This window comes from Heterocephalus glaber, unplaced genomic scaffold (genome assembly GCF_053883595.1).
Source record: "Heterocephalus glaber isolate CG9 unplaced genomic scaffold, H.glaber_assembly_v1.0 deba00001606, whole genome shotgun sequence".
Taxonomy (NCBI): Eukaryota; Metazoa; Chordata; class Mammalia; order Rodentia; family Bathyergidae; genus Heterocephalus; species Heterocephalus glaber.
This window is the reverse complement of record NW_028258377.1, coordinates 33662694-33688014: the sequence shown is the minus strand read 5'-3', so window position 1 is coordinate 33688014 and position 25321 is coordinate 33662694. Positions and strand designations below refer to the sequence as shown.

The following is a 25321-nucleotide window of genomic DNA, read 5'->3' as shown; positions in this document are numbered from 1 at the left end:
GTGTGCCAAAAACTATTCTAGCGCTGGAGACTTTATAGTAGCAAAGACACAGTGATCATGCATGCAGTGATCACTGAGCATGCAGTCTGGTGAGGGGCAAATGAAATGCAGATAAGTAAAATATAGCACATATTAGTGATGTTTGTGTAGGAGGATGTGAAAGCAGAGATGGTGAGTGGGTAGGGGACAGGAGCCTGCAGTTTTGGATAGAGAAGGCCTCATTAAGAAATTAACATTTCAGTAAACATCCGAAGGAATTGAGGGAGCAGCCAGTGTCATCTGAGTAAATAACCTTCCAGACAATGGGACAGCGAGTGGGAGCTCATGTGGTCAAATACAGAGGGGAAGGGAGAGCAGGAGATCATGGAGAACCTGAGGGTCATGTGAGTACTTTGGCTTTTCTCCTGGTGAGAGACCACTGAGTATAGTAGTAATGTGATCTGACTTAGGTAATGGGTGGTTCTTTTTGGCTGCTATATTGAGAACAGACTGGAGCTAGGGAGCAAGGATGGAAGCAGAGATCTTGGAACATTTCAGGTAGAGAATGTGGTTTCTGGCAGGATGTGTCTGTGGAGGTGGGTGAATGGTTGGATTCTGGCAGAATGGTTATGACAGCTGACAGTACTTGCTGGTTGGATGTGATGTGTGAGAAAGAAGAGTGACCTCAGTTATGACTGAGCAACTGGAAGAATGGAGTTACCATCTACGGAGACAGAAAGACTTCCAAGGGAGCAGGCTTTGGGGAGATAATCAGGAGATCAGTGGAGGTCTTGTTAGGTTTGAGTTGTCCAATAAGCATCCCAGTGGAGATGGGAGTAGACGGTTGGGTACGGAAGCTTGGAGTTGGGGAAGGGATGTACATTTGGGACTAATCAGTGTATAAATAGTATTTAAAGCTATCAGGTTCATTGGCTTCATTGTGGAAGTGAGTATAGATAAGAAGCAGAACCTAAGAACTGATCCCCACTTGAGGCAGCCAACATTCACAGACCAAGGAGATGAAATAAGAAAGGAGACTGGGGGTGTGGCCAGAGAGATAGGAGGAAAACTCAGTGTCCTGCAACCCAAGTAAAGAAAATTGTTTCTAGGAAGGTGAATGGCCAGAGAATGAGGATGGGAATTGACCATGGGGTTTTACAACACAGATACCTTCAATGACTTTGACAAAGTAATTTTGGTTGGCATTTACTTTTCTGGTCGTAGGGGCTAGGAAAGTAAATTTCCTGAGAAATACAGTAGAATTGCTGGGCAACCTTAAGGGCCATGTGGTTTATGAATATGGTTATAAAATGTAAAATTTAGCCATTTGTGTTGTCTATCCCTGGTATACTATATTGAGGAAATCTGGCTTAGTGCTCATTCACATGTGTATCATGTGTTAACACACACCTTTCAGAATAGAGGCATTGTTCTCCTTAGTCTATAAACCCTCTCCCCCTAAAAAATCCAAAACACTGTCTTGTTTTACTGTTAACATAGCAAATGGTGACTCACCTGGCTCAAAGTGGGGGTAATTTCGCTGCTCCCCATGCCCCCCACACTGTATATTATCTGGGACATTTGCAGCTGTCACAGCGTGGGCAGGGGCTGCTATTGGCATCTAGTGAGGATCGATGTTAACCGCCCTACAAGGCATGGGGCAGCTTCCCCCACAAAGAATTACCTGATCTGGAATGGCTACGGTACAGAGGTGGAGAAACTGAGTATATTATGATTCAGGTTGCTGGAATTTCACCGTTTTGTTTCCTGAGGTTTTGTTTCCTTGTTTGCCCTTGACTGTCCCACAGTAGAATCATGTTGCGTTCTGAGGATATGCACACCACTTCAGCCTGTTGTTTTAGAGTTTAATTGAGCCAGCGGGGAGGGTGTGCTTTTTGTTCAGTCTCAGGTGTAGGATTCACTAGTGCTCTCAGAAGTAAGCTTGGAACAAAGAACTTTTTACTTTGATGAATAGAACAGCACAACACGATATTCTCAAGATTGAGCCTGAGGCCTGTCTTCACTTGGGACTTGGGCATACCTTGTACTAAATTTCAAAATAAACTTTAAGCATTAAATAGGAGGTATTAGTTTTCCTTCTCCAGTTATGACTTTAGAAATTCCTCAGGTACTCTCTTGTGTGAGTTAACTCTTAATTCTAACATTTGGCTTATACATGTCTGCTACTTTTCATTGACTGATGACAGTGGGCAAAAGTTTAAAAAAGATATTTAAACGTAGCCATTTTAAGTGTTGCCGGGCAGAAAACACCCGAATAATGGGAGTAAGGAAATCCTTCGCACATGAGCCTTGAAAGTTTAACCTGACTGTGGGCACCTGTGTGTACCTATTGTGTCACAGACACCCTGGAAATACAGTGCACATCTACCCTCCTTTCGCCTCATTTACAGAGATGGGGAAGCTCAAGGGATTTGGGTAGAAAGGTAGAAGGGTAGCAGCAGTGATGATAGTTGAGTTTAAAATGATAAAAGTTGATCCTGTTGCCTTTCAATACTTTAAAGAAAAATACTTCATCCCAGACTGGGCAAGTTTGTTACTTAGTGAGGTTCTGTCTCAAAATTAAAAAAAAAAACGTAGGGTGGGGATGTTGCTCAGTGTGAAGGCTCTGGGTTCAATCCCCAGTTCCACAGACAAAACAAAACTTTGCACTTATTTTGACTCTATAATTCTAATAATAAACTAGAGAAGTACTTAATACTTGAAGTTTTGTTGAAAAATAATCCTAACAATAGCCTGTGTCATCATGTACTAATCCCACCAAATTCCTTTTCTTGGATTTGTTTTTTTCTAGTGAGTCTTCACAGCTTCTCTCCAATAAAAAGACTCATAAAAGCTTCAATCTTTTTTTTGGTACCAGGGATCGAACTCAGGGCCTTGTGCTTGCGAAGCAGGCAGCAGCACCACTGAGCTAAATCCCCGGCCCAGCTTCAATCTTGAGTTAGAGTATACTTTCAATCTTAAGGTTGCTTCATTTTATGTTTTAATTTGGTGTTATTACAAAAGGTGGCCAGGAGAAAGCACATAGGAGCTTTTGATTTAATATGTAGGACTTGTAAATTAATTACTCTGTCTGGAATATTTATTTAGAATTTGCTTTATAATTAAATTTATAAAAATTGAGTCTCAAAAGTGTTGTAGGTGTTCAGAAAGCTTTGTCATTGTTAATTCATAGCATTTAACTTATAAAGCATTGTATTTAATTCACCAAATAAGTATTGAATTTTTTCTTTTTTTTTTTTGATGGTGATACTCAGGAATATACCCAGGAAGTGCTGAGCTATGTCCCTAGCCCTTTTTGTTGTTTTATTTTGAGACAGGGTCTTGCTAAGTTGCCTAGGCCAGCCTCGAACTCGGCATCCTCCTTCAGCCCCCCCAATTAGCTGCTCAGCTTGTATGGAAGACTTGAGGAATACAAGGCACTGTGCTACATGGGAGTGGGTTGTAAAAGGCATGGATCTTACCCTAAAAAAAATCTTTCTGATTTGTTAATATAGTAGTGGTGCCATTGAAGAAGAATTGAAATCAAAGCTAAGGGGCTTTTGTTTCTGTCATCATGCTGTCAATGATGAGATAAAAGATAAAGTTAGCACACACTCTAGCGATGTAATGTCCAAATCCTCTTTTATAGACCAGCGAGGCCCCAAAAGGTGACAAACTCAGTGTGCCCACTAATTGCAACTGTGAAGAAACAGAAAGCCTCATGATTACATGTAATAGAAAGCTTACATTTCAGGATTTATTTTGAGGGGAGACAGGAGGAAAAGCTGTTCAGAGGGCCTAATTTAAAAATATATTAGCTATGAGGAGGGAGGAGGAGAAGGGATGGGAAAGTAAAACAAACTAAGATGTGTTTTGTGGGGTTTTTTTTGGTGCCAGGGATTGAACTTGGGACCTTGTGCTTGCGAGGCAGGCAGCGGAACCACTGAGCTAAACCCCCAGCCCCTGTTTTTTTGGGTTTTTTTATTGATACATTTTAGATATACTGATAGCATTCATCATAGGAAATTTGTACCTGTACATGATATATCTTGCTTCTTTTTTTCCTATTCCCTTACCCTACCTTCAGTCCCTATACCCCTTGTTTGTAAAAGGTTTATTTCCATTTTTTTCTTGTCCCTTCTTTCCTTTCCCCCTCCCCCTCCATTGTTCCCCTTCTCATTGATGTTCATTAGCCATCGGAGTTTATCATGTTCAAAAAACACTGGGAACTGGATATAATATTAATCTACTAATAAAATTGAGTAGGTTTTATTCTCATAATTTAGATAATTATATACGAGATTCATTGAGCCCATTTAAGTGTCAGGTCAAGCATATGTGCAGTGTCTCACTTGAACTTCTAAAGAACAATGTGAAGTAACTATTATTATTTTACTCATTGATGGGAAAATTGAGATCTGGAAAGTTATGCGACTTCCCCGAGGTCATTCACAAAGTAAATTAGAAAGTGAGGATTTAGACCCAGGTCTGTTGGACTCCACAGCTTCTGCCCTCACCACCTGGCTTCTAGTTTCACTAAGAAATTGTGCTCTCTTAATAGCTTGTATCTTAGTTTTACACTTTTCATTTAAAACATTGGAGGGCAGGGGATTTAGCTCAGTGGCACTGCATCTGCCTTGTAAGCACAAGGTCCTGAGTTCGATCCCCAGTACGATTTTATTATGTACTTTGATGGCACTGATTTTAATATTAGGATATGAGATGGTAACTGGAGGTAAAACAGAAGAAATGGTCCATTAGAGAGAGAATAGGCTGATTTTGTAGTCTGCATGGTTTGAAGACTAAAAAAATAAAGGCTGTACCGAGTCTTTCACCCAAGTTTTATATAGATAGGTAGGTAAGTAGGTAGTTGGATGGATGGATAGATGGATGGATGGATAGATGGATGGATGGATAAATACATAAGATGAATAATGGGAATCTGCCAACATACAACCACTTTTGACTGTTTGGGTCTGGGTTAAAGGTTTGCTCATTAGCCATGTGTTTAGACATTGTCCTTGGTGCTAGAATACAAAGGATGTTAGACCTGCCTTCAAGTTGCTCCACCTCTTGTAGCACAAGAACTGGTTCTGGTATAGCCATGTAAGATACAAGTGCTGTACTGTCACATGGTCCAGTGGTCCAGGTGGCTGGCAAGAACAAGGGATTAACACAATGAGGGTAGTCAGTGTCTGGGAGAAGGGTTCAGGTGATGCTTCACATGGCGTGACATTTGAACTGGAACTTAACACAGGATATTTCACCCACGAGATGATGAGGGAGGAGGAAACAGTGTGAGTAAAGGTGTGAATATGTGAAGTGTAGAGCTGATTCAGGAAATAGTGAATATGTACGTGGCTAGGCTGCAAGGTGAATAAGGCCAAGAAGGACAGATTGGGGGTGATGATGAAAGGCCTTCTTTGTCTTGCTAAGGAAATTGGACTCTACTTTGGGCAGTGCAGAAATGTCAGTTTGTGTTGACTTGTTCTTTGGGGTTTTTTTTGTTGTTGTTGTTTTTTTTGGTACCGGGGATTGAACTCGGGTCCTTGTGCTTGCGCAGCAGGCAGCGACTTGTTCTTTGGAAAATACTTAGACATATGTAAAAGTAGACAGTGTGATGAACCCCACATCCTAACACCCCACTTCAGTCATTCCTCATGGCCAGCCTTATCTATAACCCTTCACTGTCTGTCATCATATTTTTTGAATACTGGGGATTGAACCAAGGGCCTCACATGCTGACATGCTGGGCAGGTGCTCAACCACTGAGCTATATCCCCTGCCTTCATCGTCATATTCTAGAACAAATCTACACTATATCATTTTATCCATCATTTTCTGTGCTATATCATTTTCACTGTGTATCATTACAAAGTATAACATTTTCAGTTGATATTTAAATTTCCAGTAGCTTCCTAACTGTTGAACTATTGAAATATAACAGTTCACATACTGAAATTAACATTTCCCTGAAGTCTTTTAATCTATAAGTTCTTTATTCAATTCTCTTCTCTCCTTTTTTCCCCTTGTAATTTATTTGTTGAAGAGAGCAACTTGTCTTGTAGAAGTTGCCACAGCTTGGGTTTTGCTGTGTGCACCTCCATAACAGTACTTACCATGTTTCTTTTTTCTCTGTATTTCCTATATTTAACCTAGAAGTTTGATCAGTTCAGCAGCTGCTTCCTCCTCTTCTTCCCCTTCCTCCTCTTCCTCCTCCTTTTCCTCCTCCTCTTCCTCTTTCTCCACCATCACCACTGCCACCTCTGCCATCTCCTTTTCCATGTGAAAGACTACTTATGGATGATTTATGGAATGCCTTGTTTACCCATGAATTTATTAAGGATCACAGAAGGATGCTACTATAATTCTGTTATTTCTCCATTACTAACTTTATAGAAATCAAACTCATTCATCTATTACTTTGCCATTTAGTGAAATAAGATAAATGCTTGATTTTTTTCTCTTTATTCACCAATTTTCAAAATAACAAGTTGTTTCACTAGTATCTTCTAGTGGTAACTAACTGGGATTTTTTTTTTTTTTTTTTTAGTTTTATTTGCTCTCAGGGATTTAAATATTTTTCATATGTTCCAACCTACTACACTTACTATCTTTTTTTGGGGGGGGGGGTTACCAGGGATTGAACTCGGGACCTTGCGCTTGCAAAGCAGGTGACAGAACCACTGAGCTAAATCCCCGGCCCTTACAGTTACTATCTTAAATAATGCTTGGTAATCCAAACATCCATTATCTGATCTTTGCTCTGTGGAGCAGCCACAAGGTGGCTCTTTGCTTTCTCGCTTTCTCATATAATAAAATGTTCCTTGCTCTTCTCTCAGTTTTTGCTCATGAGCTACAATTAGCTCTTTCTCCCACAAGTTTGGTTTTTTTCAAAGGAAATAGCGATTCAGATCATAATATGGTTCCAGGGTGCTATTTGGTCCTAAATTGGTTGTTGTTTCTAGACATCATTGTTTCTTGAATCTCTTCTCTGCCTACATAGGTATCTTCTTGCTCCCACTAAGAATCCTAGTTGTCAATGCCACTAAAAAAAAGAATTAAAATTCACACCGGCTTTATCTCAATAATTATTTATTTATTTTAGTTTTTTGAGACAGGGTCTCACTGTTGGTTCAAGCTGGCCTTGAACTCACCATCGAGCTTGCAGCAGTCCTCCTACCTCAGCCTCCTGAGTGCTGGGATTACAGGCATGTGCCACCCCCCCCAGCAGTAGAGGGTTTTAAACTGGGGAATGACAGTAGTTAGTAGCTCAGTACAAGGAATGATGGACAAGTACAGTGAATGTTTAAATTTTTTTAAATGATTACAGTAAAACACACATTGCCATTACTCTCCTTCCAAATCCTCCCCCTCACGTTAAACACAGTTACCCTATTGCTCTTGTCACTTTATGAAGCAACTGTGGAAATCCTTTTTTGTGAGTATCTTTACAAGGTATGATAAAACTGCAGTGAATGCTGCTGCTGAGTACTGTCCAAGGGAAAAGTAGGCTCATAAAATCACTATGGTGCGTCTTCATGCACCTAACTCACCGATTGGGCACCATGGGACTTCTGGCTCTTTCCCAAAGTCAAAATGACCATGAAAGGTAAATGTTTGGAATTGACTGGACATTGAGGCAGCTATGACAGTACAACTAAAGACATTCATGAAAAAGGACTTACAGAACTGCTTCAGAAAGTGGCAAAAAGATGGAATAAGTGTTTGCAGTGAGAGCTATTAATGGCACTGTTTTTCACTGTAATAAGTATTTTTTAATTGAAACATTCAGGTATTTTTCAGTCGCCCTTCGTGTTATAGAAGGGTGATTCCTTTGGTGCTCAGGTAGAGGATAGGCTGTACTGGGTAGGCTAGTGGGTGGGTGAGAAGTCAGTTGGAAGCTGTTGCTGTGGTTCTGAAAGAGACCACTTCCTGAACTCGGATGGTGGTAGTTGAGCGGAGATAAGTAAAGCACTTGAGAAACATTTCACGGGATGCATCTGTACTTGGTGACTGGCTCTGGTAGGATAAAGATGATCAGGATGATGGAAATAAACTCTAGGACACCATTCCAGAGTTATTTTATTTAGTGGTAAAGAGGGCAGCAGATGCTGGGGAAGACGGGTAAGGGAGAATGAGCATTTGGAGTGGAGCAAATCGAGGAATAGTAAATTTAAGGTTTTCATTGTCAAATGTCAGCCCATTAATTTGGCATTAACAGAAATCCTCTGTAGTCTCAATGAGTTTTCTGATGTTTTCCAGTTTCTAGGCAATTCCCTTGTTCAGTCAGACCTCTTCTGTTACACCTCAACTCTGTACGTCTGTGTAGGTGCTACTGTACCTGCGTTTGCCACTGGTGGGAATGTGTGCCTCATCCCCTGATCTGGTTCAAGATTTACCCAAAGGAAGCATCCCTGAAATCCTCTCCTGTCTGTTTCCTTTGTTTTAAGCACACGTGGTTTTATGCTATCCTCTAATTGTTTGTGTCCTTGTCTAGCTAACTCAGCAGAGTTGGGCGACTCCACAGGTCAGACTAGGGATCCAGTATGTCTTTACATTTTTTTTTTAGGACTTACAGTATAGAGTCAGCATTTATTGGTCAGCCAGGGTAGAGAATCTTGGCTCAGTAGCTGCTTAGCATTTGACTCACCTGAGTTATTAACTGTTCACTCTTCTCAACCTCCAGAAAACTCCCTTTGTGATGTTTTATGTAGAGGTAGCCTCTGTTAATGAAACTTCTGGGCTGTTTCTGCTTGTGATCCCGGAGCTGATACGGTTCAGAAGATATGTAAAATCTGCAAAAAGGCTCTAAGTTTCTCTCGTTTTTACAGGCTTCTTTCATCTCACAGTGTTTTACCCCAATCACACATCCACATGAGTGCTCCTCTTGACATTTCTCGGAAATGGGAGAAGAAGAATAAAATTGTTTACCCTCCACAACTGCCTGGTGAGCCTCGCAGACCAGCAGTAAGTTTATGGATAGAACTAATGTCTTAGTTTTGATAAAGTGCTCTTATTAGGTGACTAGCAATGATGTATTTTTCCATATTAAGAAAAAAGATTACACCTTAATTTACACCATCTTTTAATTGACAGAAAATGTATCATTTATCTCTGTAGTTTAGAACAAGTGTCATTGCTGTACCTGTTTGACTTGACATAGCTTCTTAGATAGAGCTCCTTTAACTCAAACCAAGCTAGCAGTTTGAGATGTGCTGCCTTTTGTACCAGGCTTGCTGATGAGCTCTTGGTAATGGAGCACGACACACTGGCAAGGAGACCTAAGCTAGTGACCAGAGTGTAAGTCTACCCAACTTTCCAGTGTTGCCTATTTGAATACGAGCACACGTGTTTTTCTTTTTGTGGTACACACAGCTTTTAATGTAAGGTTTGAAAATCACTGGATTTCTACCACGCTTGTCTTATCTTTAGATATTTAAAGTAATTTTACCCTCTCCAAACTGCTGGTGAATGTTCTAGTCTGAGATAAAATTAACCTTCAGGTTAATGTGAATTTACTGTGGCATAGATAGACATGTTTAAGCAAGTAATAACACAAACGAGATAGGAACATTTAAATCCTTAAGAAAATAAAGTTTGGGAAGTTCTTTAGCAATAGAATGACTGTGATAATTTTAAAAGTTTTCTTAGTACAGTACATGTTTGCAGTGCATAATGATTATATTCATTGTGAGGACTTGGAACATGTGTATAACACATCTTTTTTCATATTAATTTAAAATTATTCAGTTCAACAAACATCTTTTATAGGCCTTTCGTATTCAAAACTAGTGGGTAGTGTCTCATCAATAATAACAAGGACCATGTCATTTCCTTAGTTTTTCTGTGAACTTGAAAGCATACATTTCATTAAGATTCAGTTGCTAAGTATTGATCTGAATGAGTACAGTTTTATTAACTCTTTTTTCCTCTGATTTGGGGGAGTTACTTGAGCTTTTCAAAAAGCTCCCACTTGATTAAGATTTAAGAGAAGAAAGGCCGTGCATGAAGTGCATTTTTGTAATCTCAGGTACTTGGGAGGCTGAGGTAAAAGTGTCACAAGTTTAAGGCCAGCCTGGGCAACTGAGTGAGGCTCTTGTCTTGAAATAAAATTAAAGAGGACTAGGAATACTGGGAATGGAGCTCAGCGGTAGAGTGCTTACCTGGCACAGGCGAGGCGCTGGGTATAATCCCCAGCACCAGAAAAAGAGAAAGAGTAGAAAAAGTGATGCAAATAGTTTAAACAAATAACTTTTAAAGCTTTTGTATTTTATCACAGTTCAGTACTTGAAAGTTAGACATGTCACAGAATGTGGGCTATTAAATATTGACTCCATTTTGTAATTAACCAAAATTTAGAAGGTTATATATTTGCACAAATATCATAACTAAAATGTTATTGTGTGTAACTACTGTGCTTTCTTGTTACCAGAGCTCTTTGAACTTAGATTTTAATTGGAATTGCATCATGACAGTGTATTTCAGGTCTAGAATCTAATAGCAGAATATTGTACTGTGTACTGCCAATCTTTTTGTTTTTGTGAGGAAAAGAAGATTTTATTGTGAGAGGAAAAAGAATTACATGCTACAAAAAGACAATTTATTAATCTCTTAAGAAGAACATTTTGGTATCACTTTTGTCTAGGATTGGTGAAAGTGGTACAGGTGAATGAATCAGGGCAGACTCAGGAGGAGCAGGCATTCTGTGTTTCCATTTTATAACAGGCACCAGTTACTGGGTATGAAATGAACCCCCAGAAATGGAGAGTTTTGTGGGGTTTTTTTGGTACCAGGGATCGAACTTGGGTCCTTGTGCTTGTGAGGCAGGCAGCAGAACCACTGAGCTAAATCCCTGGCCCATCCCAGAGCTTTTATTTACACGTGTAACAGCCAGGAGAGGATACAGTAGTAAAGGCCTCACTCAATATCAGAACAAAGGGGAGAAAGTAGGTACCAGGAAATGAGAAATATGCAAGAGGACAAGTACAGAGCTTCGTATTTCATCAGAAAAAGTCAAACACATGGATATTTATAGTCTTGGATATACATTCTAATTTTACAAATTTAATTCAACCTCAAGATGTTGGGATTAAACAAACTGAATAGCTGATGCCGAAGTACATACAAAAGAAGAAGCAAGGCCAGCCAGGAAAACTGTTTGGTACTGACGTGTAACTAGATAGAGCATTAGAACAGAAAGAGGTAAAAAAGAGACCCAGATATGGGAATTCAGTAGAGGATAAAGACGATGTTTCAACTCGGTGGGGAGAATGTGTTTTATTCATGAAAATGTGGTAGAACACCTAGATAGCTATAAAAAACAAAGTTAGATTAATATTTAATATTATAATAAAACAAATTTCAACTGTAAATGTAAGAACTGGTATGTTCAAAGTACTTGAAGTCAAGGGAGAATTTTAAAAGATTTTAGTGTGATAAAGGCTTTTCGGATTTTGATATCCACAGTAAGAAAGATAAAATTTCACTACAAATTTATAACTGATGTATCACTATAAAAATTATTCATGGCAAGAAAACTTCATTCTTTGTGGTGCTGGGGATTGAACTCAGTGTCTTGCACCTGCTAAGCATGAAGTGTACCACTCATTTGCACCCCCAGCCCTATAAAAATATTTTTTAAAAAAGAATTCATGGCAAAAAAAAATTGCACCCATACATAGTCTAAAGAAGAATGGAAAAATTAGAAAAGAAACATGCAAATCATATTATGCATTAATATATAAGTAACACCCAGAGTTCAATTAAAATAAATCCAGTAACTAAAAAGGATTTTTGAGGAAAAGAATACAATGATAGAAAATGAAAATTTTTGGATTTTTAAAGCTAAAGTACTTCAAGATATATCCTAAATAGCAAAATTCAGAGTTGACGGTATGTCATCTACTTAACTTTAGCAAATGATGAACAGTGTAAGTCTAGTAATTAGTTGTGTTGAATTTACAATTTTTTTGTTAACTTTCTTGCATCTTGCACATTCATTCTCATTCTCTTTCTCTCTGTCCTTGCCTCCCTTCCCTTCTCTCTTTCCCTCCCCCTCTTTCTATGTAAGTGCCAGCGTGAACACCTTTGGTTTGATTTTGTATGGGCACTTTGGAAAAACCTAATTTTATTTTCTATTTTGCATAGGCTTTGTTTGAGTAATCCTTTGCAGGACAAAATATGACCTTTGGAAAATACCTTAGCATTTTTTAATTTAAGTAGAATTTAGTAAATGAACATTAGGGCATCTGTTATACTTGTCCATCAGTTATACTTGTTAGGACTGAAAATACTAATACCCTTCATTAATCCCTAGTGTGTTTACAGGGAATGATTTCCTCACCTAGCCATATGTTGCATACTACTGCGTCATGACGTACAATGTCCCTTAGACTTGTCAATCTGCTACCATTTTAAAAATTAGTTTTATTCCTTGTTTAAAGGAAGGGTAGATAATATCCACCATTTTATCTCAGTCTGACCTTGCAGTGTGTTCTTTCATTAGTAATCATGGATGAGGTGGTGAGTAAGCCTGAGAGCAGGAAATTAAATGAGTGTCTCCGGTGTAGACATGGGTTAGGTCTCCCGTAATATATATATATATATATTTTTTTTTTTTTTGGTACCGGGGATTGAACTCGCGTCCTTGCGCTTGCGCAGCAGGCGGCGAAACCACTGAGCTAAACCCCCGGCCCTCCCCTAATATTTTTTAAGTACTTTCCTGATTTAGCTGGTATAAATTTCCAAACAATATTCTTATGTAATCTTTATCTTATATGTTGCTTCTTCCTGATAAAGTAAATAGGAAGGAAATTAAAGAGCTTTTTATGTGATAATCATACCGTATTAATTTGGGCTTAAGTGTTTTGCAGAATCTTTAAAAAAGTCTGTTAAATAAACTAAAAATATAGTAAGATATCAAAACCGAACAACCATTTTTATAAGAGGCATACTTTTAATATATGGATTAATCAATGTATTATTAATAATGGGCATCACTGTGGATCCCATAATATAGCTTTCTAGTACACTTTTTTTTTTTTTTGTGGTAGCAGGGCTCGAACTCGGGACCTTGCGCTTTCAAGGTAGGCGATGGAACCACTGAGCTAAATCCCCGGCCCTCTAGTAGACTTTTTATTAGGTGATACTTTTTCCTCATTTATATTATTTTATGCATTTAGAAATAAATTGACTTCTCTAATAGTTACTAGTTTAGATGTTTTGCAGTTTAGACTTCTTTGACTTCATCTGAATAACTATTTAGGGTTTTATATCTTCACATAACTTTACCATGTTACTTAACAGCAGTAATATATAACTAGGCCTTCTGGCCTCTAACTTTACCACTTTGTATGCTATGATAGATTTACTTATTGAGATGTGGTCTAGTCTAATTTTAGGAAGTATTCTTTTTAAAAATTTTTTTGGTATTGGGGATTGAACTCGAGTCCTTGTGCTTTCGAGGCAGGCAGCAGAACCACTGAGCTAAATTCCCAGCCCTTTAGAAAGTATTCTATTTTTTTTTTTTTGTACTGGGGATTGAACTCGCGTCCTTGTGCTTGTGCAACAGGCAGCGAAACTACTGAGCTAAATCCCCAGCCCTAGAAAGTATTCTTAAGGGCTAGGTGTGTGGCTCAGTGCTAGAGTGCTTGTCTAATGTGTGAGACCACTGGGTTCATCTCCAGCAGTACACACACACACACACACACACACAATAACACAAGCTGAGGAGGATTTGTGCATTTTACTGCACAAAGTAAATGGAGAACTTTTTAGTGTAGAAGAAGATTGTCAGTTAACTTTCCCTTTTTTTGTAAATACCTTATTCCTTTTTTCCTATACTTTTGCCATGATTAAGTAATATATGTACACACACACAAAATTTGAGGATAACAATATACAATTAAGGTTTAAAGATATCATCATGGGAACCCATGAATTGAAACGTTTCTAGTGTAGAGATCTTATTGAGTGGATTACTTTTTGCAGATTAATATTATAGGTCATGACAGTTCTGCTTTTCTTTCTCTTGCTCTTTAGGATACATTATTGCTGAAAATGTAATTAGGCTATTGCTGTAGTTTTCATCCTGTCAGCTTCTATTGCAACTGAATGAACTCTGCGACATTAAAAAAATGGCCACTTGAGAAAACTCTGTCGTTTCTAAGGCACTTGAAAATTTTCAGCAGGAGTCAGAATGTTGGAGTTTTGAGATCTCTTTTCTGTTGTTTGCCTTCAATTTTTAAAAGTATTAGTAGAGATAATAATGGAAAAACAAGTGGATTTTAGAGTCAGAAGGGAACTTTTGAACATGTGCGTGCCAGACCATGGAGTTCCTTCTCTGTTCCTTGGCTTCCAGCTTTGTCTTTCACTAGATTTGTGGTCTTGAACAAATCAATTGTGTTTTCAGAATTTCAGTTTATAAAAGGAGCATAGAAGATTTCCTCTTCCCACTTATAGTTAGAGTAAATGAAATAATGAGTGTAAAAATGGCGGGAGGGGAGGGAAAGGGGATGAAAGAAATTGAGATGTGTTATGTGCATGTGCCAAGTCCCCAGGGAATGTAAACGTTGTGTACTGCAAACGAGTACCCAAGAAAACAAGGAAGGGCATCAAGAGGTGGGGTGGGGGTGGAGGGAAGGGAAGGGGACAAATAAAAGGAATTAGGATGTATTATGTACAAGTGCCAGCTACCCAGAAATGGAAACATTATGTACTACAAATATGTACTAATAAAAAAATGAGAAGAATTCTTTGTGAGCTATAAATTGTTTATTAGATGATTAAAAATGAAACCAGGGACCAGGGATTTAGCTCAGTGGTTCAGGCGCCTGCCTCACAAGCGCAAGTTCCTGAGTTCGATCCCCACTACCAAAAAAAGAGAAACAGGATATACATACTACTTTAAGTAGAAGATATAAAATGTTAATCAGCTAAATGTTTTCCAGATACTTTCATCTATTTCTTAATATTCTTCTGGACAGAAATGTTGCAAATATTGGCCTGAACTGGCCGTTTTATACTTTTTACTTCTTCCTTAGTAGTCTTTTAGCATAGTGGAACTTTGAAGAGTAACTGTGTAGGGACACTGTGTAGATTTTTAGTAATTTTAAAATTTCTTGTGGCATTATACTTATTGGGCACAAGAAGTGGGAACTCTTAACAGCATATGTATGTCATGTAATTTTGATAAACCTGCTGAAACTTTTTTTCCTCTCTTTGTAAGGAAATCTACCATTGTCGAAGACAAATAAAATACAGCAAAGACAAGATGTGGTATTTGGCAAAATTGGTAAGCTGACTATTATTATGTAATACTTTAGAAAAGAAGCTATGAATTTCCCCCTAGAATTTGAACAATAACAAAACAGTTTTGTTCTGATTTTCCCAAAAAGTGAGGAGTATATAGTTACATGTAATCAAAAGAATGATTGTTCAGAGATGGGTGATTTTGCTTAATTTTTGGCCCATTTTCTGAGAAACTAAATCATATTGGTAATAGATATTTAAAGCAGAGTTACTTTGGCTATAACTAGAGACTCTAAGAAGCTTACTTGTATGTAAAAGCTGATTCAGCCTATTTAAATACTGTTGATTTTTAAGTTTTTTCCTTGGAAAATGAAATTTGTAGATGAGGAGAGACAAAAGCAGCATGTGTAGATGTAACACATTTATCCTGTAGGAGGACAAGATAACTTTATTGCAAGTGAGGTCGTTGCCAAGTTGTCATTCCTCTGTCATGTTTGCCCTCTTTAAATGTTGTCCCTTCTCAAACATTTCATCTCTTCTGCCTGGGTTTAATCCACTGTTTCTAAAAGTTATTTAGATTATATAAGGCTTTTACTTTTCATTGCAAAGTGAACATTGATTTTGTAAACTGATTTGTTTATTCTCTCATCTGTTACCCTTTAATTCTAGATACGAGGAATGTCCATTGACCAAGCTTTGGCTCAGTTGGAATTCAGTGATAAGAAAGGAGCTCAGATAATTAAAGAGGTAAGCTGGCAAGATTGGGCATCAGAGGAGGCAGGGACTGTAATTGTCTTGCAGGTGCAAGTAAGTTCAGCCTAAACCCCGAATTCCGTAAATAATCCTGAAGAATGTTGTGTGCTTTAAGTGCTTTTTTCCTGAGATCTTCATTTTTTACAAAAGACATTTATTTATTTTTCACTAATGAAATGATAAACTTTATTTTTAATGATTTGGGGCTTGGTATATATATATATATATATATATATATATATATATATATATATATTTTTTTTTTTTTTTTTTTTTTTTTTTTTGTACCAGGGATCGATCGAACTTGGGACCTTGCAATTTCGAAGCAGGCAGTGGAACCACTGAGCTAAATCCCTGGCCCCCGGGGCTTGGTATATTTTGAGATTTTTTTTTCAGGGAAGCGAGTCAACTTCACATGTGAGAGCTTACCATTTTATAACTAGTTGAATAGAAAGAACACTGAAGTAGAACTCAGGAGACTTGGAGTCTCATCCTTTCTCTGGTGTTTTTTTGTTTGTTTTTTTATCGACCATGGGCAAAACAGTTAACCGGTCTGGTTCTTTTTTTGTATTTGCATATTAGGTGGGATCAGACCTGATGATTTCTTTCTTTTTTTTTTTTTTGGTGCCGGGGATCGAACTCGGGTCCTTGTACTTGTGAGGCAGGTGGTGGAACCACTGAGCTAAATCCCCAGACCTGATGATTTCTAAAGACCCTCCCAATTCTAAGTGTAGTTGATTCACTGGGTACAGATATGTTACTAGTAATTTTGCTGATTCATTCTAGGCCCATAAATGTTCCTTTTTCAAAAAGTTTTGTTGACTGTTGTTCTTTATTGTCTAGAAATTTTAGCATTATTTTTTTATATCCTTAGTTAGTTCTCACCTAAAGTTAGCCCCACCCTGTGGTACTGGAGATTACATACAAGGCCTTCACACTGAGCTACATTCCCAGCCCTTTTTAATTTTTAATATTTTGACACAGGGTCTTGCCAAATTGCTAAGTAGCCCAGGTTGGGCTCAGACTCGAAACGCTCCTGCCTCAGCTTCCCAGAGTGCTGAGCAGATGGATTACAGGCATGTACCATCACTCCCAGCTCTAAAGTCAGTTCTTACTAAGGATCTGTTGTGTGTCAGCCTTGTACCTTGTTCTTTGTCTCTAAAGGTGTAACATCTGGTTTCTTTTATTTATGAAGCCAGTTGTCTTACTTTTAGAAATGTGTTCTGGAAAAAGTTAATTCAAAATATCTGTGGAGAGTAAATTTAATAATTTTAGTTTCTTAAAGGAAATTATCAGGTTTGATATTCTCTACTTAACTGAAGTTGTTAATGGTAACTTTGGATTTGAAGTTTAAGAATCTTCAACGCGATTTGACTCTTGTGTTTCATGAGCTTTTTGACAAGCCCCTGACTCAGGATGCAGCATTCCTTTTTGGGGCTGCACCCCCGTGCCGCAGTCTCTTCCTCGCAGCTCAGCTCGCCATGTAGAATGCACACGGGGACCCCTCCCCTGGAATGGCAGGACTTGTTTGAGAAAGGAAAGCTTGTGGCATCCTTTCTGTTTACTACTTTTGTCATTGGATTTTCTCCTTTTAAAAGTGATGATAAAACTATGATTATCAGTCATATTACAGAGAACAAGAGATGAGAGATTTAATTGTTCAGTTCAGGATCAGATATGAAAATGCGTTTCTTTTGTTTAAGATTCTCTTAGAAGCCCAAGATATGGCAGTGAAAGACCACAATGTGGAATTCAGATCCAATTTGTATGTAGGTAAGTTTTTTAATATTCTTAGCATGGGAAATGTCTTTCAGTGCTGATGCCATGTTGTTCACCTGACAACTTTCCTTATATCTGACTTTTCAGGACTGGGTTTGACCATAGAAATTGGTGATACTGGTTTATTCTTCAACCTTAGGCTTATCAGTGTGACTCTGTTATAAGTAACAGTATCTGTACCATTTTATTCTTATCGGTTCTGTAATGACACTAAGATGAAATCTCTTGCCAGTAATTATTAAATAATGGATTCTAGGTCTGGTACATAGATCGGTCCTTTAATCATAATAAAATTAAGAGGGCCGGGGATTTAGCTCAGTGGTTCCAGCACCTGCCTCGCAAGTGCAAAATCCCGAGTTTGATCCCCAGTACCAAAAAAACAAAAAAAACAAACATAATAAAATTAAGAAAGAACAACTGACTTAAAGAAAACAGAAATTCTGTATCAACTGGAAAGAAGTAATGGATTACATGAGAACTTAAATGTCTTTATTTTATTATTATCTTTATTTTATTTAAAATATGCCAAGCCAGATGTCCTGTGATTTCACCTTCCAATTATCAGAATGGAAGAGCTGTCGAACTGTAAAAGCCAGCGGGCCTGGAAGGCTCAGATGATCCTTCTGTGTTTGTTCCTGTTTCTGCTACATTTTGCAGCACTGGCTCTGCTGTTACCTGCGTGTTCCACATCAGAGTAAATTAATGTTTGGTAACAATGCTGTGGGGAGCAGGATGTGCTGTACTCATGAGGGGTTTCTTGCAGTGTACTTCACACAGCTCTTTGCCCAGGAGGAGATCAGCACTTATTATGAAGTCCTCTTACTCCCTCCAGCACCAGCAAAGTGGAGCAGTCGCTAGGGTTATTGTTTTCCTCTTAGTCAGCAACAGTGACTCCCAACCTCAGCAAGTTTGTATTCATACAGGTGTTGCTATTGAAGCAAAATTATCTCAGTCTCCCAAAACCTCCATATCTAAGAACTGTTTTATCTAAAAATATTTTAAATTTTAGGTATGGGAAACTGCTGTTACTCCAAATGAAGGGTAAAGGGCTGAAACATTGCAGGGGGAATTAGTTGTATTTTATAATTTTTCAACAGTCAAAGTAAAAAGAAATAGTCTGAATTTTACTTTGTCACATAACTTCTGCCCTTCTAGTGGTATTAATTCTGGTAAAGTTAAAAATCTCACCTCAACTCACTTGAATTGGTGCAAGCAACCATACTGCCTTTTGAAATTCAAATTAGTTATGATTTTCAATTGAAGTATCTTCAAAGCCGCATCTGTATAACTAATTTTATTCTGGTACATGCACAGATGCAGAGGGAAATCAAATTAGCAACTCAGAAGTTGCAAGGCCTCAGTAGTTCAGCGTGAGCATTTTCCCCGTCTGGGAGTAGCGTGACTAAGTAATTCTGAGGAGGGCCCAGGATCACTGGGATGAATGAAATGGATAAGGAGCAAAACCGTCCACTTAAAACCTCTGGGTGACCTTTCCTCCTCTATGATTCTGACTGTCAAATCTAATTCAATTAATTTTATTCAGTTTCATAGGAATGTGGGATTCTTAGCTGATAGACTCTGTAATGGGATTCAGATATAAATGAAACTGGGTTTGTCTTTAAATCATTTTCAAAAACTGCCTTTAATCCTTTTCAGTGATTGAGGAGAGACAGGATGAGGAATTTAATTCTGTCATCCCAGATGAAGGAGCAAGTCCATTGTTGGCATTAAGCAAAACTATAGTTAACCAATCCTCCATTAATGAGCCTTTAATTCAGAGGTCTCCATACCCACTCTCCTGCTGAAAAATCTCTGCTCTCCCTGAACTCTTTTCATCTAGTTCTGAGTAAAAGTCACTTTTCTTAAATAGAACTGCTAAGTTTGGATTTGTCCTATGATTTTTTTTTTTTTGGTACCAGGGATCGAATTTAGGACCTTGCACTTGCGCGGCAGGCGCTGGAACCACTGAACTAAATCCCTGGCCCTGTCCTATGATTTTAAAAACTTTCTTTTAAGCTGGGCATGCAGCTACCTGCCTGTAGTCCCAGAACTCTGGAGGCTGAGGGAAGAGGATCGCAAGTTCACGTCCAGCCTGGGCAATTTAGTGACTCAATGAGACCTGTTTTCAAAATTAGAAATTTTTAAAAGGGGTTATGTATATAGGTCAGTGCAAAGAACCTGGGTTCAATCTCAGTACCACAACAGCAACAACAAAGCCGAAAAACTTTTTATTTATTAAATATTTTGATGCCTAATTCCATCATGAAGAGATGAATACCTTCAGGCAGATGTCATATCTTACTATGACATTTTATCTCTGCATTTGCCAAACTTCTTTAAGAATCACATGAAGTTCTTATTAAAACAAATTTCCAGGCCTTACCACAGACCCATTGGATTTGAAACCTGAGGGGACAGGCCTGGGAAGCTCTTTGTTAATAGGTATTTTAGTGATTTTTGTAAAATATGGGAAACTGGTTTATCTCATTTCATTATGGCCCTCAAATTGGGTGGAGTAGCAGTTTCGGAGAGAAGCAGCCATTGTGTCTATAAAATGCTTTTTAGAACTTTTCTACTCTCAGTCTTACCATTCATGCTGATCCAAGGAACCTAGTAGTGCGTCATGATGAAGTGGTTTGTATAAGGCTGCTTTCTCTTTGGAAATTCTTCACTCCATTTCCTCAGGGCTGGGTAGATGCATTTGATACAGGGGCAACAGCACTGCCCTTATCTACCGAGACTCCAAGCTCTTTCCCAAGCATTTGCATCCTCAGCTTTCTCTTTGGAGGCCAGGAGGATGCTTCTGCAGAAGCCCATGTCATGAGAGGGTACTGTAGTTAGAGTTGTCAAGTGTGTACTTTACAAAAATCCATGTATTTATAAAATTATGTTACTGTATGCATGTAAGAATGGTGAGTATTGAAATGGATTAGTTTGATATGCAGTGTATACATTTTACCCTTCTAAAGGATTTATTAACAATCAAAAAGTCACTGACTAAACACATTCAGAAAACAGTAGGTGGCTGCTATTTTGATTTACTGTGGGTGAGCAGGTGATCAGATTTCTCATGTACTTCTAAAATGATTTCTTCATATTCTCAAGGTTGGTCTTTGCTGTGCACAGTGCAGGAGGGGAGCTGAGAGCATAGTCACGATGGCTGAGTCCCTAATCCTGGCTGGAGTCACTCTCTGGTGCAGTCCCTTGCTAGGGATGTAGTTTCCAAGGCCACCTCCTATGTGCTAAGTTGGAATCCCCAGAGACGAAGGGTCTCAGAGTTGGATTCTGAACACCGAGGGCAGCTTTGGGAACCTCAGCTCAACAATTAGAATGGAATCGTCCTCACAATTGGAATAGAATCAGAGCTCTTTCCTGTAACTCGCAGGGCCTGTAATCTCTTCTCTGTCCTCATTTTTGACCTCTTTCTCCTGTTTGTACGCTCATATCCTTGTATTTCCTTTTCCTAAATCAAGCCTCGTACCTTCCTACCTGAGGGACTGAGGGATGTACTTGCTGTTCCCACTGCCTGGATGCCTGTCCCTGGATTGCACAGACCCCACGTTCTGGTCTTACTTAGATCAGAATCTCTTCCTCCAGGAGGCCACTTGACACCCCCAATGTGAAGTTGCCCCTACCACCCCGTCAGTCTCCATCCTAGCACTCTGTTCACTTTGTTCCTAGCACTTGCCCCTATCCACAATTACTGTGTTTTGCCTTTCCCCTCCAGACTGTAAACTGCATGGAGGTAGAGCCTCAGCAGTCTTGTTCCCCCTTACTTCTCTAACACCTGAAATAGGCCCTGGTTGTTAGTGCTCAGATGATGTTTGTTTTGAGAGGAGCCTGCTCCAGCTCGCAGTGAGCTCATGTGATCTTCAGATGCAGTTGGGGAAAGGACAGAAATTGCTCAGCTGGTCAAGCTGTGGTTTTATGGATAACGGCTATTTCCTGTACTCTTTCTTTTTCTTCCCTCTGTAGCTGAGTCCACCTCAGGGCGTGGCCAGTACCTGAAACGCATCCGCTACCACGGCAGAGGTCGCTTTGGGATCATGGAGAAGGTTTATTGCCATTATTTTGTGAAGTTGGTGGAAGGGCCCCCTCCTCCCCCTAAGCCACCAAAGACAGCCATGGACCATGCTAAGGAGTATATTCAGCAGCTTCGCAGCCGGACCATCATTCACACTCTGTGATGGGGAGCTCAGACTTACAGTGTACATATTTTGCCATTTATTTTTAAAAATAAAAATTTAAGACAAATACTTTTTCTGATTTGTGATTGAGTTATTGAAACATGATGTGTAACTACATTTTATATGAATATTTATAAGGCTTTACCCCTCTCTTTTGAAAGGCTCTGGGCGTATTTGTATGCATTTGCAACTTGAAAGGGGAAATCAGCTTTAAACATTTGTAACAGATTGTAATTCACAAGGCTTTTGGAATACCTTTTCAGGGGAATGTTAACTGTCCTGCAAATGCCAGTTTGGGTACTGGACTGGAGTTAGAGTGTCACAGGAGAAGCAAGTTTGTCCTAATTTCACCCAGTTTTCTCTTGGAACAGGGGAGGATGTGGTGGAGGCGAGCTGGATATTGTTTCATTGCAGTATTTTAGGGAATTCAATGTTCTGTTTTTCCTTCCATTGTTGGCCCAGGCCAGTGGATAAGGGGTTATGTTTTCCTTTCGTCTTGTAGCGGTACCTTGAAATTACAGGAGTTACTAGATACTTAAAACTCCACAAACACTTAGAAAGTTTTTTTCTAGTTAAATAAATTCTATTTTTATTCCATTTTTTATCAATAGTGCTTTCTGTTATTTGCATACCTAGTTTAGGACTGATTCATTTTTCCTGATGAATTCAATTATAGTACTGAGGACTCAAAGGAACCTCAGCATTCCATTCTACAAGAAGGCAGTAGGTGGCACTCACCTCATGAGCAGAAGATCGCTGGCGTGTTCAGCTCTGCCTGGCTTTTGCTGATGACAAGAGACTCTGTTCCCAGCCCTGCTTTCTGTGTCTCACACTTTTCTAGGCAAAGGAAGAATGGGCGCTGCTTACTTGTTAATGTAGATTTCTGGGTCCCAGCACAGTGATTCTGATTCACTATGTGTTGTGCGGGGCTAGTTCCAGAAATTGGTTTTATGTGAGCATTTCCACATTTTTCTGTTGTATGGGACTACTTTGAGAGCAGCACTCCTTCAGCCAAATGAAGAATGAAACTTTACTGCCATGTTGAAGATGGCATTAAGAGTGCCTAGTACTATTGTGGGTATATTTGCTGAGCTCTAAGCTAGTATTTTTGTGTAAATACAAAAATGTGGTATATTTGCCAAGCTCTAAGCTAGTATTTTTGTGTAAATACAAAAATGTAAGTACGTAAATGTATTATTTTGTCACTTTACAAAGAAACCCAAACACACAAAATTCTAATAACTATTACAAAGTCACATAGTGTGTAAATACTGGCGCTTCGATTTAAATTAGCTTTCCAAAGTACCTGCTTCTGCATTCTTAATATATGAACAGCTGTGTTTTTGTGTTTCTCCAGCTAACCTATTAATTGGGTGTCTTAGGTTCTGTACTCACTTGGACAACATACCCAGCACCCACAGTTTCGAAGGAGAGAGGTTTATTTTGGCTCATGTTTTCAGTCCATGGTCAGCTGGCCCCTGAGACAGGAAAGATGTGGTGGGAGGGTCTGGATGGAGGAAGGCTGCTCGTGTCACGGCAGCAGCCAGGAAACAGCAGAGGGGAGACGCTCTTCAGATCTTCCCTGCAGTGACCTGCCCCCTCTGAGCAGGCCCCACCTCCCGACAGCACACTCAGTGGCTGAACTCACCAATGGCTAAATCCACTGGTGAGCACAGCACCTCTGCGGACCAGCCGCCCTCCGTGGCTCTGCCTCTGAATGCATGAGTTCTTTGGGGGCGTTCTAGACCTAAACCATAACCCAGCAAAAAGGCTAGCAGGGTTCAGTGGAGTATGCCAGAGTTTAGGCCGGATTCCTCCTGGGTCCTGGCTGATACAGGGTTGGAGTCATGGAAATAACACGGGTGGTAAAAGGCAAGCTTCACTCTAGTCCAGTGGTGGCGAACCCATGGCACAGAGCCACACTGGGCACAGACCTGAACGCAAGCCAAGTCACCCCAGCAGCCAAGCATTGGATGACGGTTGTTTTTTTCTAATCTAAAACCTCTGTGTTCAGGTTTAGATTTCTTGGTACCAGGGATTGAACTTGGGTCCTTGCGCTTGCGCAGCAGGCGGCAAAACCACTGAGCTAAATCCCCGGCCCTGTGTTCAGGTTTAATTGCGGTGGTGACACTCTGTGATAAGTAAGTGCGTTTTGGGTTGAGGTTTGGCACTTGGTCTCTGAAAGTTTCGCCATTACCGTTCTAGTCCCTGTGTGCTCTGCAGCCGAGAGAAGACCTTGGGCAGGTTCCTTTCCTTGCTGGCCCTCCTTTCATCTATAACACAAGGCTCTGTGCTCTGAGGACAGCCTCCTTCAGAATTACTTCAGGAATTTATGAAAAAGTGCCAGTCCCTAGGCCCTACTTTCAGACTAATTTCATCAGATTTTTCATGTTCCTTTTAACAAATACCCAAGTGATTTGTGTGTTGCAGGATCACTGGACCAGAAGGCCTTTGTTCTTTCAGCACAGGTGCGCCATGCTTGTTGGCTCTGATGCTTTGACTTCCTCGGCTGAGACTAAAGCAGGTGGTAACGTGAATGCCATGACTATAAATTATGTAAATGAAGGTGCTAGTTCAACTAGGCCATGGGAGCTATTTTGAAAAAGCTTAGGAAAAAACTGACCTTGGGTTGGTTTCTTTTTCCTGGGGATCACATTCTAAGCACATGCTTTACCCCTGAGCTGCATCCCCAGTTCTCCTCACCCTGGATTCTAATGGAGAAAATTTGCTTGTGATCTAAGGGTAAGCTTTCATTTAGAACTGCTTCCGATGTATATAAAGTGTAGTTAAAGTTGACATGTAGCACTTACTGTGTACTTAATACTGTTTTAAGTACTCTACATATATAGCCTCAGTGAATGAATCTTTCCCACTGTGCCTGTGGTACAGAGAACATCTCGTGTTAGCTTTCAGTCACTGAGGCAAAATACCTGTGACAACACAACTTAAAGGAAGAAAGGTTTATCTTGGTTCATAGTTTCAGAGGTTTCAGTCCCTGGTCACCTGGCCCATTGCTTGTAGACCTGTGGTAAGGCAGAAATACCGTGGTGGAAGGGTGTGTCAGAGGAAAGCCACTCACCTTAGGGCAGCCAGAAAGCAGAGTGGGAAAGAGCCAGAGAGAAAAGGGCTGGGGACAAGATACAGTCTCCAGCACATGCCTCCGTAACATCTGCTGAGTTTTTATGGCTGGGAGTGTGCTTTCTGACATAAAAAACCATGTGGGCTCCCCTTAAAGCTTAACTTCACATGTTCAAAAATTAATATTTATTATTTATTGGCAGTCTCTGAGTACTTGTAATTTCCTTCTTTTTCAAAGAAATTTAATGGGCTTAAATTTTATTGCTGGAGTGGGTCCCATTCAGAAAGCACAG

The 25321-nt window shown here is 39.5% G+C and overlaps 1 protein-coding gene across 5 annotated transcripts in view; it reads left to right on the top strand.

Annotated features, from left to right (window-relative positions):
- Mrpl22 (mitochondrial ribosomal protein L22) overlaps positions 1–22019 on the top strand; it is a 32412-nt gene extending 10393 nt beyond the window's left edge. For 3 of the 5 annotated variants that reach the window (XM_087194540.1, XM_021240826.2, XM_087194541.1), the window contains 5 exons: positions 8814–8949; positions 15209–15274; positions 15901–15978; positions 17688–17757; positions 21739–22019. In XM_087194540.1, the coding sequence (XP_087050666.1) occupies positions 8814–8949; positions 15209–15274; positions 15901–15978; positions 17688–17757; positions 21739–21950 (562 nt within the window). In that variant the 3' untranslated portion in view covers positions 21951–22019. Of the gene's footprint in view, positions 1–8813; positions 8950–15208; positions 15275–15900; positions 15979–17687; positions 17758–21738 lie in introns of those variants that run through there. The other 2 variants (XM_087194543.1, XM_021240834.2) reach the window with 2 other exon arrangements.
- The last annotated feature ends 3302 nt before the right edge of the window (positions 22020–25321 follow it).